Raw genomic sequence first — 14,154 nt, 5'->3', positions numbered from 1 at the left:
TGCTGTAACACCATCTCGGACAACTCAGTGTCACACCTTCCCATCTCGACAGAATGTTGGTGTTCAGATAAACAGCTAGACAGCATTCTGATGTTTGCCCCCCTATCTAGAAGATGTGTGCCCCAGTTGCTATGTTCTCTAACAGGATAGAATACACACCTGACCTTTCCAAGATTGAAATCACATTCCTATGATTGCACAAGAGTCTCCGTGGAATTGGGCGCGGAGTGATGGGTAAAAACAATGCATTTTGTCTAAATATACGACAGATACGGGCTGTCAGGTGACCATTCTGTGGTAGTCTGACAGCCCATACAGTAGCAAGGACTAATCTATGTTAATTTATGAAGGGTACAAGTTATATGAATATAATGAGATTCAAAGAACATTTCAAACTCCCTTTCAATATTGTGGAGCCACACTCCATCAATGCATGGTTCCTGGCTGAGATTTGTGAAACAACCCATAACGCAATATAAACAAGACAAATTTGGTAAAAAATTTTACTTACAGCTTTATAGATATTAGCATCCACAGTTTTATTAGAATTCTATAAAATTTAAATGCATATATTAATATAAAATATTTAAACTTAATATTGAAAATTTAATCAATTATTGTCATAAAAAACTTACAGGGAAAGAATTTTGATTAATATGACTGCTGTTGCATATTTGCCACTAAAAATAAAAATATAATAATTTTTGTTATACAAGTTATTTTATAATAATATAATTGATGTAATATGGCTAAATTAGTTAGATGGACAAACTGTTAAGATACCAATCTGCCAAAGATTTTAGAGCATAGACAGACTAGGCTTTGTTCAGGACCTTGACATTATTAGGAACTAGGGATTGCAATCCAGCAGTGTTTTCAATCCAGCTGGATTTTTGCTGGACCAAAATCATTCTAGCTGGATCCAGCGCGGATGTATTTTTGGTGCAATAAAGTGTTATCTATCTATCCAGCAATTTATGGTTTTTTTAAAGAAATAAAACATTTTTTAAAAATACTTAAGAAGCTTTTATTATTTAGACTGGTCACTATAAATCAGTAAAACTTCTTACACATTTAGAGAGTAAACTTAACTTTGGTTCGGTTTAACACTTGAGATAGAGATAATTAACTTTAAATGTTTAGTTAGATTATAATTACAATGTAATCTTTAAGTTAAATAATAGCAAAGGTAATTCTACTGATTAATTTATATTAATATATTATATTATAATAATGTAAAGACGGATAATCAGTGGCTAAGTGGCTATCGGTCTTACCAGTTTTCTTATATTGGCTCTTCCTATTAGTCTGTAGTTATTTATAAGTATATAAAAACTATGTACTGCAAGTAGAATAAGTTAAATAAACTGCACCTTTATCAATCCAGCAAAATTTAATAAAATAATAACGTTTTCAATCATTTTTAACGATCTTCCCCCGTTAACAAAAAAATAGAACATAAAATGTGTTTGGAATAAATATAAAAATTAACGGAAAATGCCCAAGCGGACAAAATATAGATAAATAAACAAAATAAATAGCGAAAATGAAAAAAAATGTAAGATATAACAACGAAACCAGCATCGTCCGTTAATAACATTAATTAATGTAAAAGGATCTCCACGTGGTAGACAATGAGTCCGCATCTCTATGGTTCATACAACCAGTTGCCATGTGTGCCTTGCAGATTTCCAATCTCTCAAGATGTTTGACCGTTTGCTTATTCGTCATCGTTTTTATAATTGCTGCTTGATCCCATTGGACGTTAACATCCTTCTGTCTGGCGTATGATGCCAGCGCAGTGTTGTCAAGGTTCTTACTGATTGCATATTTGTGCTCGTTGAGCCTTTGTTTTAAACTGCGCATCGTTGCACCCACACAAACAAGCTTGGAATTGAAACGTTGGTTGTGTAAAGGCACTGAATATATACCCGTTGTCGAATTCCGATCCTCTTTCTTTTTATCGTTTCTTAAAAGTTTGAAAACAGTGGGATTACGTCGGTATATCAATGCGAAAATTATTAGACCTGGCAGTACATCTATGTATCTTGTTTAAAAATGGGATGTAATTAAGCACTATTCTTTTTATATTTATTCGAAACATATTTTATGTTCTATAGTTAATGTTTTATTTTTTTATAACTGAGGAAGATCGTTAAAAGCGATTGAATATGCTATTATTTTATTAAATTTTGCTGGATTGATAAAGGTACAGTTTATTTATAAGTAATTTAATTATTAGTGTTAGTAAAGTAGTGAGCAAGTAATTAGTAGCAGTCTAGTAGTTAGCAAAGCGGCAACACTGACAACGTAGACTTTTGCACCATTATTTAGAAAGTTAATTGAGTATTTGTGGATTCGCAGCGCTGGATCCAGCAGGCCAAAGAATGCACTGGATCCAGCTGGATTGCTGGACGAGGGTTCCAACAATTGCAATCCCTATTAGGAACCTTAGACAGACAAAAAAAAAAATACATGTTTGTCAAAACTGTTTAGTTCCTTTACTTGTAATTCTGTACTAGCTAGGATCCTAAACCTTGTACAATTTCAAGTACTGTATGATATAAACATATAAATTATATAAATTTAGGTAAAACAGCCACTCCCATTTTAGTTTGGCTGAATCTGTAGTGAGCTTAAAATAAAGGCCCACACAATAAAAACACTTAAAAAAGGGAGAGAGAAAGAGAAGTTAAACTAATAAATATTAAAAAGATAAATTTTAAAAATACGTACATATATTTTTATTCAAATGTGTCTACTTATATTAAATATAATGTGTTTTGTATGGATTTATTAAAGACTACTGATAGGACGACAGATCTCATTGCCTCTAAAAAAATCTAACAATGAGTTGCATAACTTTCCTAGAAAAAAAATTTAAAATTGTAGTGGCATCATCTGTTATGAGATTTTGTTAAAAAAACTTTTAGTATTTATTAATTATTATAAAATGGCAAAAGCTTAATTTTGAAGGTAAAGATGAGTTTAAAAAAATTCTAAATGCTAATAACAAGTAAAAATCTTCATTAAGTCTGACCCCACTCGAGATATGCCACACGATTCCCCCTATCTCTCCAAACCCTTGACCTTTAACCACCAAATTTACTAGCATCAAATCTCCCTGCAAAATTTCAGAAGTTTACGACAACGGATACAGGAGTTATTGTCCTTCAAAGTGGGTGAATAAAACCATGTCCCACACATACACACTAACATCCATATATATATGGAAAAACCACCAAATTTTGCATTTCTCAACATTTCAAGGTCCTGAGTTCAAAAACAAAATTTTGGGACAATTTTTTGACTGATCACCATACTTTTCCTCTGTTATATATAACAGTCAGGAAAGTAAAAAGTAGTAGACACAATATTTAAAATGCTTTTGAATAATTATCCATATAAATTATTAATGAAATGGTATGAAAAATTTTTTATGTTAATTAATGTTGAAATTATGGACTTTAGTAATAATAATAAGTACTTTATATTTCCATATATTAATTAATTAAAAACTTTGAATGTCTTCAAAATACAGTCAAATTTTATTTCTGGAACTAATAATATAACTTTTATGTCATTAAAACAAAACATTAATATTATAAAATGGTTGGTGAAACAAATTTGAATGCGATAAAATGAACATTTGTACATTGGAAAAACAGACAGACTATTAAAATGTCAAATTAAAGAGCATTTAGGGATAATAAGATTAAAATAACACATGCATATAATAAAAATGAACAATCTGTTAAAATAATAAAAAAGAAAATAGAAAAATAAATGATCAATACATAAAAACTCATAACAGGTATACTGTCAGTAATAATTACTTCATTTTTTACGTACAGTTTAAAAATGTAACCATCAAGTTTGCGCCTTTTTTTTATTGGGGTATTTTCTTTGGAATTTTTAGATTTTTACAACAATTTTAAAATTAAAGTTATATATTTGTAAACATTTAATTTTTTGAATTTTAGTATTAAATTGTGTATAATAAATTTTATAACTATTCTCAAAAATACCTATTCTATTTGTGCATGAAGTTAGACATTTATGGAAAACTTTATAGGAAATGGATAAAAACTGCTAATTTGTAGGAAAAAAATTGCAAATGCTAGTTTTCATAAATGATATCAGTCAAAGTATTTGTCATATCTCTGATCAATGGATGTTTTAAACCAAATAAAATCGTCGGAGTAAAATAATTTCACTAAGTACACGTACTCCTCACTTTACGACCTATCTGCTTAACAACCACTCGCACTTACGACCAATCGAGTTTCGACCTGCAATTCGGGGAATTCCCTTTTTCGGCATGAGTGTCGGTCGGTGGCGAATGGTGAAATGCGCACTAAGCATACTATAATAGGCTAATAGCGTTACTATAATAGTCTTTTTATGAATAAATTTGAAGTTTGTTGTCATAATTTGTATAATTTTACAACGATCCTATATTCCCGGCACAAGCTCCTCGCTTATCGACCAATTCGCTTAACGACGTAGGTCGTCGTGGCATATCTCGAGTGGGGTCAGACTTAATGAAGATTTTTACTTGTTATTAGCATTTAGAATTTTTTTAAACTCATCTTTACCTTCAAAATTAAGCTTTTGCCATTTTATAATAATTAATAAATACTAAAAGTTTTTTTAACAAAATCTCATAACAGATGATGCCACTACAATTTTAAATTTTTTTTCTAGGAAAGTTATGCAACTCATTGTTAGATTTTTTTAGAGGCAATGAGATCTGTCGTCCTATCAGTAGTCTTTAATAAATCCATACAAAACACATTATATTTAATATAAGTAGACACATTTGAATAAAAATATCGGAACTCGGTCGTAAAGTGAGGAGTACCTGCATAAAAATTATGAAAATTTTGATGAGAGTCAAAGTTCTTTTCTTAGGAGTTTTTCTTTAGTAAAGATAAGCTTGACACTTTGAAGCAGTTTTTATTATTATTTTCTACATTTTACTTTGAAGTGCCAAGCCTATTTTTACCAAAGAAAAACTCCTTAAAAAAACTTTGACTGTCATCTAAATTTTCCTAACTTTTTTACATCTCGGGTATTTTTATTTGGATATCATTTGTTTTTTAGTTAATGATTGTGTTATTATATCAAGACCTACGATGATGATTTATATTTTGGTTGGCACTCAACAGCAACTGCCGACTGAATGCTTTCAACACAGCATTTAGTAAAATTGTTATAAAAAGTTTTAATTGAAATAAATTTAAGCTTTTGTTATCCCAGATAACATTTTAAATAAATTTAAATAAATTTTTTTGCAGAGGCATAGCCTCTAAAGAGAAGTTGTCTCTGCTGTGGAAGACTGTTGTTCCTGGTGATTGGACACGTGATAAGTGAAGACATTTTTAGTCTCTATTACATTTTTTAAATTGTAAATTCGTCAGTCCTTTTTCACAAATTTTAAATAAAAATCACTCATTTTGATACAATTTTATCCCTACAAACATAAAATTAAGTGATAAAAGTAAAATAGCTCTATGAGGAATCCCTGTGAGCTTTGACCTAGCAACCCAGAAGTTTTGCAAGCAGCTCACTGATAACATGAATGGATTAAGTTTAAAATTTGAGCTTTCTATACTCAGTTTTTCTGAACAATTGTCTGCAGTGTCAGACGAAGAAAAGAAGAAAAATACAGCTTTTTTTTTTTTTTTTGCAGTTTTGCACTTTTCAATTGCTCATATTTCGGCAACCCCTTTATTGAAAAAGCTGAAATTTTGCACACTACTCAAGAAAACAATTATTTTTTGAATAAGATATTCAGAATTACTATAGTGTTTGGAGGCAGAGAAATTGACCCCAAAAACTGGCAACTCTAATTCCTGTATACAGTGGTGATATTCGAAATAGTTAAAAAAGGGTTCGCTAGCAGAAAATTTTTCCCTGACAATCACTGACAAACAAAATGGAAGTTTTGGCTAGAAATAAATACAATACCTTTTCTTGCGATATATCTAATAATCAGTGGCATATTTGGAACGTAACGAGCCCTGGACGAAGACCAGGTAACAATAGTATATTAGTGCTGTCGACTTTTTTTTTCCTTTTTTTAGGCAGAGAAATTTTTCACCCCGAATGGCACTGCTGATAATAGACAGATGTCATCATCTCTCGAAATACAATAACCTTTTTATTTCGCTGTCCATAGCCCGACACGTGTTCCACAGCCATCTTGTATTTTCTCGCGTGTGTGGGATTGTGGGATCTCTCTTATGACTGCATATAGTTTCAAGAACTCTCTTGAATCGATCGCGTTAAACCTCGTTTCGGTCGAGAGAGAGTGCACCAAGACATAGTCCCTGACCTTGCTCACAATCTAGATTGAAATGCTCGGTGCGAACGGGGTATAAGGCTCTAGTTTAGTAGTATTACAGATAAGATGCTTCCGCTGCTGCGGGTTTAATCACTTTGCAAGTGAATGCCAAGAGGACACAAGATGCAGCCACTGTACAAAGGCTCACAAACATACAGAGCGCCAGAATAAAAACAGCACACCCTGTTGCATAAATTGTTGCAAATACAACAGCAACCAACCTCCAAATCGTAAAATCCCAACAAATCACAATGCATTTCATAAAAGTTGTGAAATATTACAGAGATTTAAAACAAGGAAAGTACAGTTAACAAACTATGGGGAGTAATCTAAATAATAATAGTACTCAGTCAACTACAAATACACAGGGTAAAATTAAAGTGATACAAATTAACACTCAACATAGCAAGGCTGCTACCTCTGAAGCACTGTTCATCGCAAACAAGTATCAAGCAAATATATTAGCTCTTCAAGAGCCATATTGCTACGACAAGAGAATAGCAATGTATGGGAAAATACACTAAATACATTATCTGTGTATAAAACGTACGACGTAGAAATGCTTGCCTTTCCCAAAGATCCAGTTACTCCTGTTACAAATATCTCACGAAATTCGTAAAATTTCGAAATGGACATTCTTCTTCTGTGAATCTATCGGAAATTCTGTTGAATAAGTCGATGTAGACAATAATATAATCAAAATTGGTTTCACAAACCGTTACGGCTGACCCGTTTCTCGACTTAACAATAAATGATGTTATATAGCGGTTTACCTTAAATATATTCTCTTCAATCGATCATTGACATTAATTTTAACCAATATCTAGTTTAAAACAAAAGGAAATTTGCATGATGATCGAGGAAAACAAGAAACATTGATCCAAGCGAAAACCCAAAATCTGGCTTTGTTAATCTAAATAAAAATCTCAATGCTCAAAAATTGAGTAATCACACTAATAGGAATTTTACCACCATCATGATAAATCACCAAAATATATCGATAATTATGATTTCATTTTACTGTTCCCCATCTGAAGAAATCTCAGAATCACTAGAAGAACTCAACAAAACTGTACAACATCTGAAAAACTTTCCAATATTGATAACAGGGGATTTTAATGCCAAGTCCTCGATTTGGCACAGTCCAAAAGAAGATCCAAGAGGAACTAAATTGGTAGAACTAATGAATAGCCTCAACATGGTGTCATTAAACACAAGTACACTCCCAACCTTTACGTCAACTACAGGAGAGAGTTGGATAGATGTATGTCTAGCCAATAGCCATCTTAATAGTTTCAACATTCAGTGCAACACACTGGATGATCACAGGGCAAGTGATCATAACTATATAGACATTAATATTATGGTAACTGGGATACAAAAGAGCTATACAATTAAACAAAACACCAATTGGGATAAATACAAAAATCACATTAAGAGAAACTGGAACTGTGAGAACATAGTCAACATACAAAATACTACGGAACTAGACAACAAAGTGGAAGAATTACATAAAATCATATATTCAGCTTACCATCATGCCACAACGGTTAGGACAGTAAAACATACTACTCCATGGTGGACGGCAGATCTTACGGCACAGCGGAGAACACTCAGGAAAACGAGAAATAAATTTAGAAGAGAAGTTGACACAAACAGGAAAGAAACCCTTAGGCAGGAGTACCTAAAACAATTCAGGGAATATAAAGCAAATATTAACAAGACAAGAACTGAGTCCTGCAGGAGGTTTTGCACAAGCCTAGGAAAAGATCAAATATGGTCAATTCCATACTATATTAGTAGTAGTGGTTTGAGTAGCACTGATCACAAAATTAATTTCATGAGACATACTGATCACAAATTTAAATTAATTATTAAATGTTTTTATAAATTTGAATTAAATTAATTTTATTTTAACAATATTTGATCACAAAATTAATTTTCTAATTACAAATTTGAATTAAATTCATTTTATTTTGACAATAAGGTAAAGTTTCTGTATTAATTATTAAATGAATAAAAATTATTGAGTAAGTTAAAATGATTCAATTTTTGCAGGCTGGTAACTAAATTTCTTTTTAAAATATATCAACTAGATATATACTTTCAATTCATCATGTTGAAACTTCTAATGAAAATTACTTTTTTATTTTCACTTAAATTTAAAAATATCGCGGTTGAGAATATTTGCTTATACTAATATTTTCAGTAAATTTAAAACATGACAATTTGATATCAATATTTTATTATTAGAAAATAAGTTGCACCGGTAATTTTTTAAAATAAAAATTTGTCGAGTAAATTAAAACACAACAACTTGAAATAATAATTATAACAGTAAGGCAAAGTTTAATATATTCTTTCTAATTATTAAATTAATTTGCATTAATAATTTTTACAATTTGTTCTAATACGAAATAGTTCAATATAATAATTATCTAAATTATATTTCTTACTTATTTATTAAATACCTATACAATGTATTCATTTTGAAAATATCTGTTTTTGTTTAATTAAGAATTGTTCGTAAAATAGAATATCGCAAAAAGAACATTTCTTTATAAAATATTTGTGGTAATAACAATTTTTTAAATATTATCCAATCTTAGACACCCAAGAAGTTCGATGTCTAAATAATTGTAATTCCACTAAAAAAATAAAATTTCTATCTGTCCATTTTTTGTCAATTTTTGAGGATTTAGGTACGCCCAACTTTTCAATGTCAAATGATGGAATTTTTATGTACATTATTACTTCGGTTAAGTTTAAAAAATTAAATTCAATATTTCCTCCTTGTAATAAATTATGTTGTACTTTTTATATAAGTTAAATAAAATTTCAGATACCTTACTATGACATTCCCAACTTCCAAAATTATGATTTTTGTATGATAAATGCATCTCTTGTAAGAAATTTCCAAATTTAACAGATTTTTTATCTCGTGGTGATAAATTATCAAAAGTAATGAATTGATTAACAGTAGTAAAATTTCCTGATGGTGAGGGGAAGTAGATTTATACATTAGTAGAATACAAATTATAAAAAAATTTAACTGAACAATGGTTGTAATGGTTGTTTTATAATCAATTACATTTTAGTTTTACTTTGATGTATTTAACAATAAGATAAATTACAATTCACTTTTTATATTAAAATAATAGTAATACAACGGTATATATAATAAGCATTATTTTTTCCAATTTAATTTGATAAAGAAATGTAATGAATTTATTACAAAAATCTATCTTCCCAAAATTGTTTGTATGTCTTGCTACAAACCCAGTTTGTCTACACGAGGTGTTGAATGGAAGATTTTCGTCTCGAATCGCGAAAGGTTCGAAGTCAAGGATAACTCGTATATCACTGTTTAATGTTTTTATGGCCAACAGTAAATAAGTTGAAATGCCTCAAAATCTATCGGCATGTCATTCTGTAATTTTATATAAATAAAAATTAGGATTAATATTATTTTATACGTCTAACTTCACTCAGACTCTATTAAATCATAAGACAAAAAACACCTTGATGCTGAAAACGTTTAAATTTAATCAAAAACAAACGTTTTCGGCCCACTCCATGAGCCATCGTCAGGCTAACTACATTCGAATACAATTTCGAACAAGCAATTTCAAATTGAAATAAACTACAAAAAAAAAAAAGAACTCACGCGCTACGCTGGATAACGTAAACTAAAACTAATATAAACAACATAGAAAATAATAAAATAAAATATGTCAATGTTACATGTGTACATTGTAAAAATCTATAGTCTATAGTTCTCTAGGCAATCCTTTTGCCGTATCTAATGTATTCCTGTGACTTTTTTAATTAAAAACTTCCAAGCTGATGGTAAAATCGCCGCATCCTTGTAATTTGTTAAGAATGGCACATAATCATGTATAAAAGGTACGTGGACGATGTGCTGGTTATATGGAGGAACCACGCAAGAATACAACAATTCTTAAGTGACATGAATTCCAACGATCATGGCCTAAAGCTGAGCTTGGAGCAAGTTAGTAGCGACAAATTACATTTTTTGGACATTAGTATTGCATTTAGGAACGGGTCAATAGATACGAAGGTGTATATCAAACCTACACACGACCCACTGTATATACCGTCAACATCGAATGATCCTATTACTTATAAGCTCTCAGCGTTTAGAGCTTTAATTAGAAGAGCGTTTCAGTATTGCTCTAACATACTCGATACGATGCGAGAGCTGGATAGAATCAGGCAAGTGGCTAAGGTGTTGGGATTTGGTCCAAGAACTGTTGAACGTTTGATTGCCGCTTACAGGAATCCTAAAGTAAACAAGAAAAAACGAGATCTGACAAACGGTATCACGAAATTCACGTATAATAAACGTCTATCATCGGTCATGGAAGGTATTGCGGGCCGCATGAACAGCACTATTGTATACAAAAGAGCTCCCTCGATATATAGGCTACTAAGGAACGACAAAGATGCAATTAGACCGAGTGAACAACCAGGTGTGTACTCGATACCGTACAGCAACGACCAGTTAAAGATTGATAAAGAATACATCGGGGTCACGACGAGAAGCCTAAGTAAAAGGATTAAGGAACACAGATATGACGTGGCGAAGGGTAAATGCACAACAACGTTAGCAAAAATGGCGCAGACTGAGGGGTCCGTGGTGAAATGGGATGAAGCCAGGATCTTAACACCGATACATTCGCCGACACTTGCGGCTACAACCGAAAAATGTGAAATTTATAAGTCCGGCTTAACCAAAAAATGCTTAAATTACAAGGATGCGGCGATTTTACCATCAGCTTGGAAGTTTTTAATTAAAAAAGTCACAGGAATACATTAGATACGGCAAAAGGATTGCCTAGAGAACTATAGACTATAGATTTTTACAATGTACACATGTAACATTGACATATTTTATTTTATTATTTTCTATGTTGTTTATATTAGTTTTAGTTTACGTTATCCAGCGTAGCGCGTGAGTTCTTTTTTTTTTGTAGTTTATTTCAATTTGAAATTGCTTGTTCGAAATTGTATTCGAATGTAGTTAGCCTGACGATGGCTCATGGAGTGGGCCGAAAACGTTTGTTTTTGATTAAATTTAAACGTTTTCAGCATCAAGGTGTTTTTTGTCTTATGATTTAATAGAGTCTGAGTGAAGTTAGACGTATAAAATAATATTAATCCTAATTTTTATTTATATAAAATTACAGAATGACATGCCGATAGATTTTGAGGCATTTCAACTTATTTACTGTTGGCCATAAAAACATTAAACAGTGATATACGAGTTATCCTTGACTTCGAACCTTTCGCGATTCGAGACGAAAATCTTCCATTCAACACCTCGTGTAGACAAACTGGGTTTGTAGCAAGACATACAAACAATTTTGGGAAGATAGATTTTTGTAATAAATTCATTACATTTCTTTATCAAATTAAATTGGAAAAAATAATGCTTATTATATATACCGTTGTATTACTATTATTTTAATATAAAAAGTGAATTGTAATTTATCTTATTGTTAAATACATCAAAGTAAAACTAAAATGTAATTGATTATAAAACAACCATTACAACCATTGTTCAGTTAAATTTTTTTATAATTTGTATTCTACTAATGTATAAATCTACTTCCCCTCACCATCAGGAAATTTTACTACTGTTAATCAATTCATTACTTTTGATAATTTATCACCACGAGATAAAAAATCTGTTAAATTTGGAAATTTCTTACAAGAGATGCATTTATCATACAAAAATCATAATTTTGGAAGTTGGGAATGTCATAGTAAGGTATCTGAAATTTTATTTAACTTATATAAAAAGTACAACATAATTTATTACAAGGAGGAAATATTGAATTTAATTTTTTAAACTTAACCGAAGTAATAATGTACATAAAAATTCCATCATTTGACATTGAAAAGTTGGGCGTACCTAAATCCTCAAAAATTGACAAAAAATGGACAGATAGAAATTTTATTTTTTTAGTGGAATTACAATTATTTAGACATCGAACTTCTTGGGTGTCTAAGATTGGATAATATTTAAAAAATTGTTATTACCACAAATATTTTATAAAGAAATGTTCTTTTTGCGATATTCTATTTTACGAACAATTCTTAATTAAACAAAAACAGATATTTTCAAAATGAATACATTGTATAGGTATTTAATAAATAAGTAAGAAATATAATTTAGATAATTATTATATTGAACTATTTCTGTATTTTTTTTGTCTTATCGTTAAAATGTTGTTTAAAGTTGTCGTGTTTTAATTTACTCTATATTAGAACAAATCATAAAAATTATTAATGCAAATTAATTTTATAATAATAAATTTAATAATTAGAAAGAATATATTAATTAAACTTTGCTTTACTGATACAAGATGTTTTTATAAAAACTAAAGAATTGAATTAAAAAGTTTTTTAAATATAAAAACTGAAGTGAATTAAAAAGTTTTCTAAATATGTTAAAATAAAATTAATTCAAATTTGTAATTAGAAAATTAATTTTGTGATCAGTGCTACTCAAACCTATACTACTTATATTGCAAGGAAAAAGACAAAACAAGCTAGGATTCCGGATAACTTACTCACTAAAATTAACAACAATGAAAACTCAATACAAAAAACGTACGAAATCATTACTAGTGAACTCTTCCCAGAAGATGACCCATTATTAGACGAAAGTACACACCAAGAAATTAGACAAAATAACAACACTGAGAACCTCTCTGCAGACGACACCCCTTTCACTGGACAAGAAATTTACAAAGAATTTAAAAATCTTAAACTGAACAAGGCACCCGGTCCTGATTGTATTACACCAATTATGGCAAAAATGGCATACGAGGCCATACCAGTCACATTTACAATCATTTTTAATAACTGTTTGGAATTTGGATTCTTTCCCACCATTTGGAAGAGAGCCAATATCAAATTCATCCCAAAGACTGCAAATCCAACTAAACCATCGGACTATAGACCTATATCCTTATTATCAGTTATAGGAAAAATACTGGATGGCTTAATGGTGAATAGATTACAATACCATTGCGAGAGTAACAATTACATAGATAAAAATCAGTTTGGATTCCGCAAAGGGAAAAATACAATAAGTGCTCTAGACTCACTGGTCACATACATCAAAACAGCTAAGGAAAAAGGGGAGCATACTCTATTAATTACTATTGACTTCAAAGGGGCGTTCGACCACGCATGGTGGCCCGCCATCCTGGAAGCGATTAAACATACAAAATGTCCTAAGAATATTTTTAAGATGGTCGAGAACTATTTAAAGAAAAGAGAAATTTCCATAATCAATAATGGTAAAACTTATCTTAACAAGGAAATAAAAAGGGGCTGCCCCCAGGGGTCCAGATCTGGTCCCTTCCTATGGAATCTCATATATAACAGTCTACTGAAAATTGAAGGTACAATACCAAAGGAGTTTAACTGTAAACTCCAGGGTTATGCAGATGACACGCTATTAGCAATTACACATAGTAACCAAAAAGTTCTTCAGAACAGGGCGAACGAAATTCTTGAGAAAATCTCGCAGTGGAGTAAAATGATGAAACTGAAAATTAACTACGGGAAATGTCAGTGCATAGTATTCCCAAAATCCACTCCGCTTAAGAAAGCACTAATAATTAAAATGGATGATCAAAGAATCAGGAACAGCACAGAGATTAAATATCTAGGTATCGTACTAGACAACAAGATGACTTGGAAGAACCATGTATATTACATATACGATAAGACTGTCAATACTATACACTCTCTAGCATCGATTGCAA

At 30.8% G+C, this 14,154-nt stretch overlaps 1 protein-coding gene across 3 annotated transcripts in view; it reads right to left on the bottom strand.

The window, feature by feature from the left end:
• Window positions 1–14,154, bottom strand: part of Mvl (Malvolio) — a 60,785-nt gene that overhangs the window by 15,607 nt on the left and 31,024 nt on the right. For all 3 annotated transcript variants that reach the window (XM_067269341.1, XM_067269343.1, XM_067269342.1), the window contains 2 exons: window positions 636–680; window positions 512–550 (listed from right to left, as the gene is read on the bottom strand). In XM_067269341.1, coding sequence (XP_067125442.1) covers window positions 512–550; window positions 636–680 — 84 coding nt within the window. The remainder of the gene's footprint in view (window positions 1–511; window positions 551–635; window positions 681–14,154) is intronic.

This window comes from Centruroides vittatus, unplaced genomic scaffold, assembly GCF_030686945.1.
Source record: "Centruroides vittatus isolate TY-2023 unplaced genomic scaffold, ASM3068694v2 contig_349, whole genome shotgun sequence".
Lineage (NCBI taxonomy): Eukaryota > Metazoa > Arthropoda > Arachnida > Scorpiones > Buthidae > Centruroides > Centruroides vittatus.
This window is presented reverse-complemented; position numbering and strand designations above follow the sequence as displayed.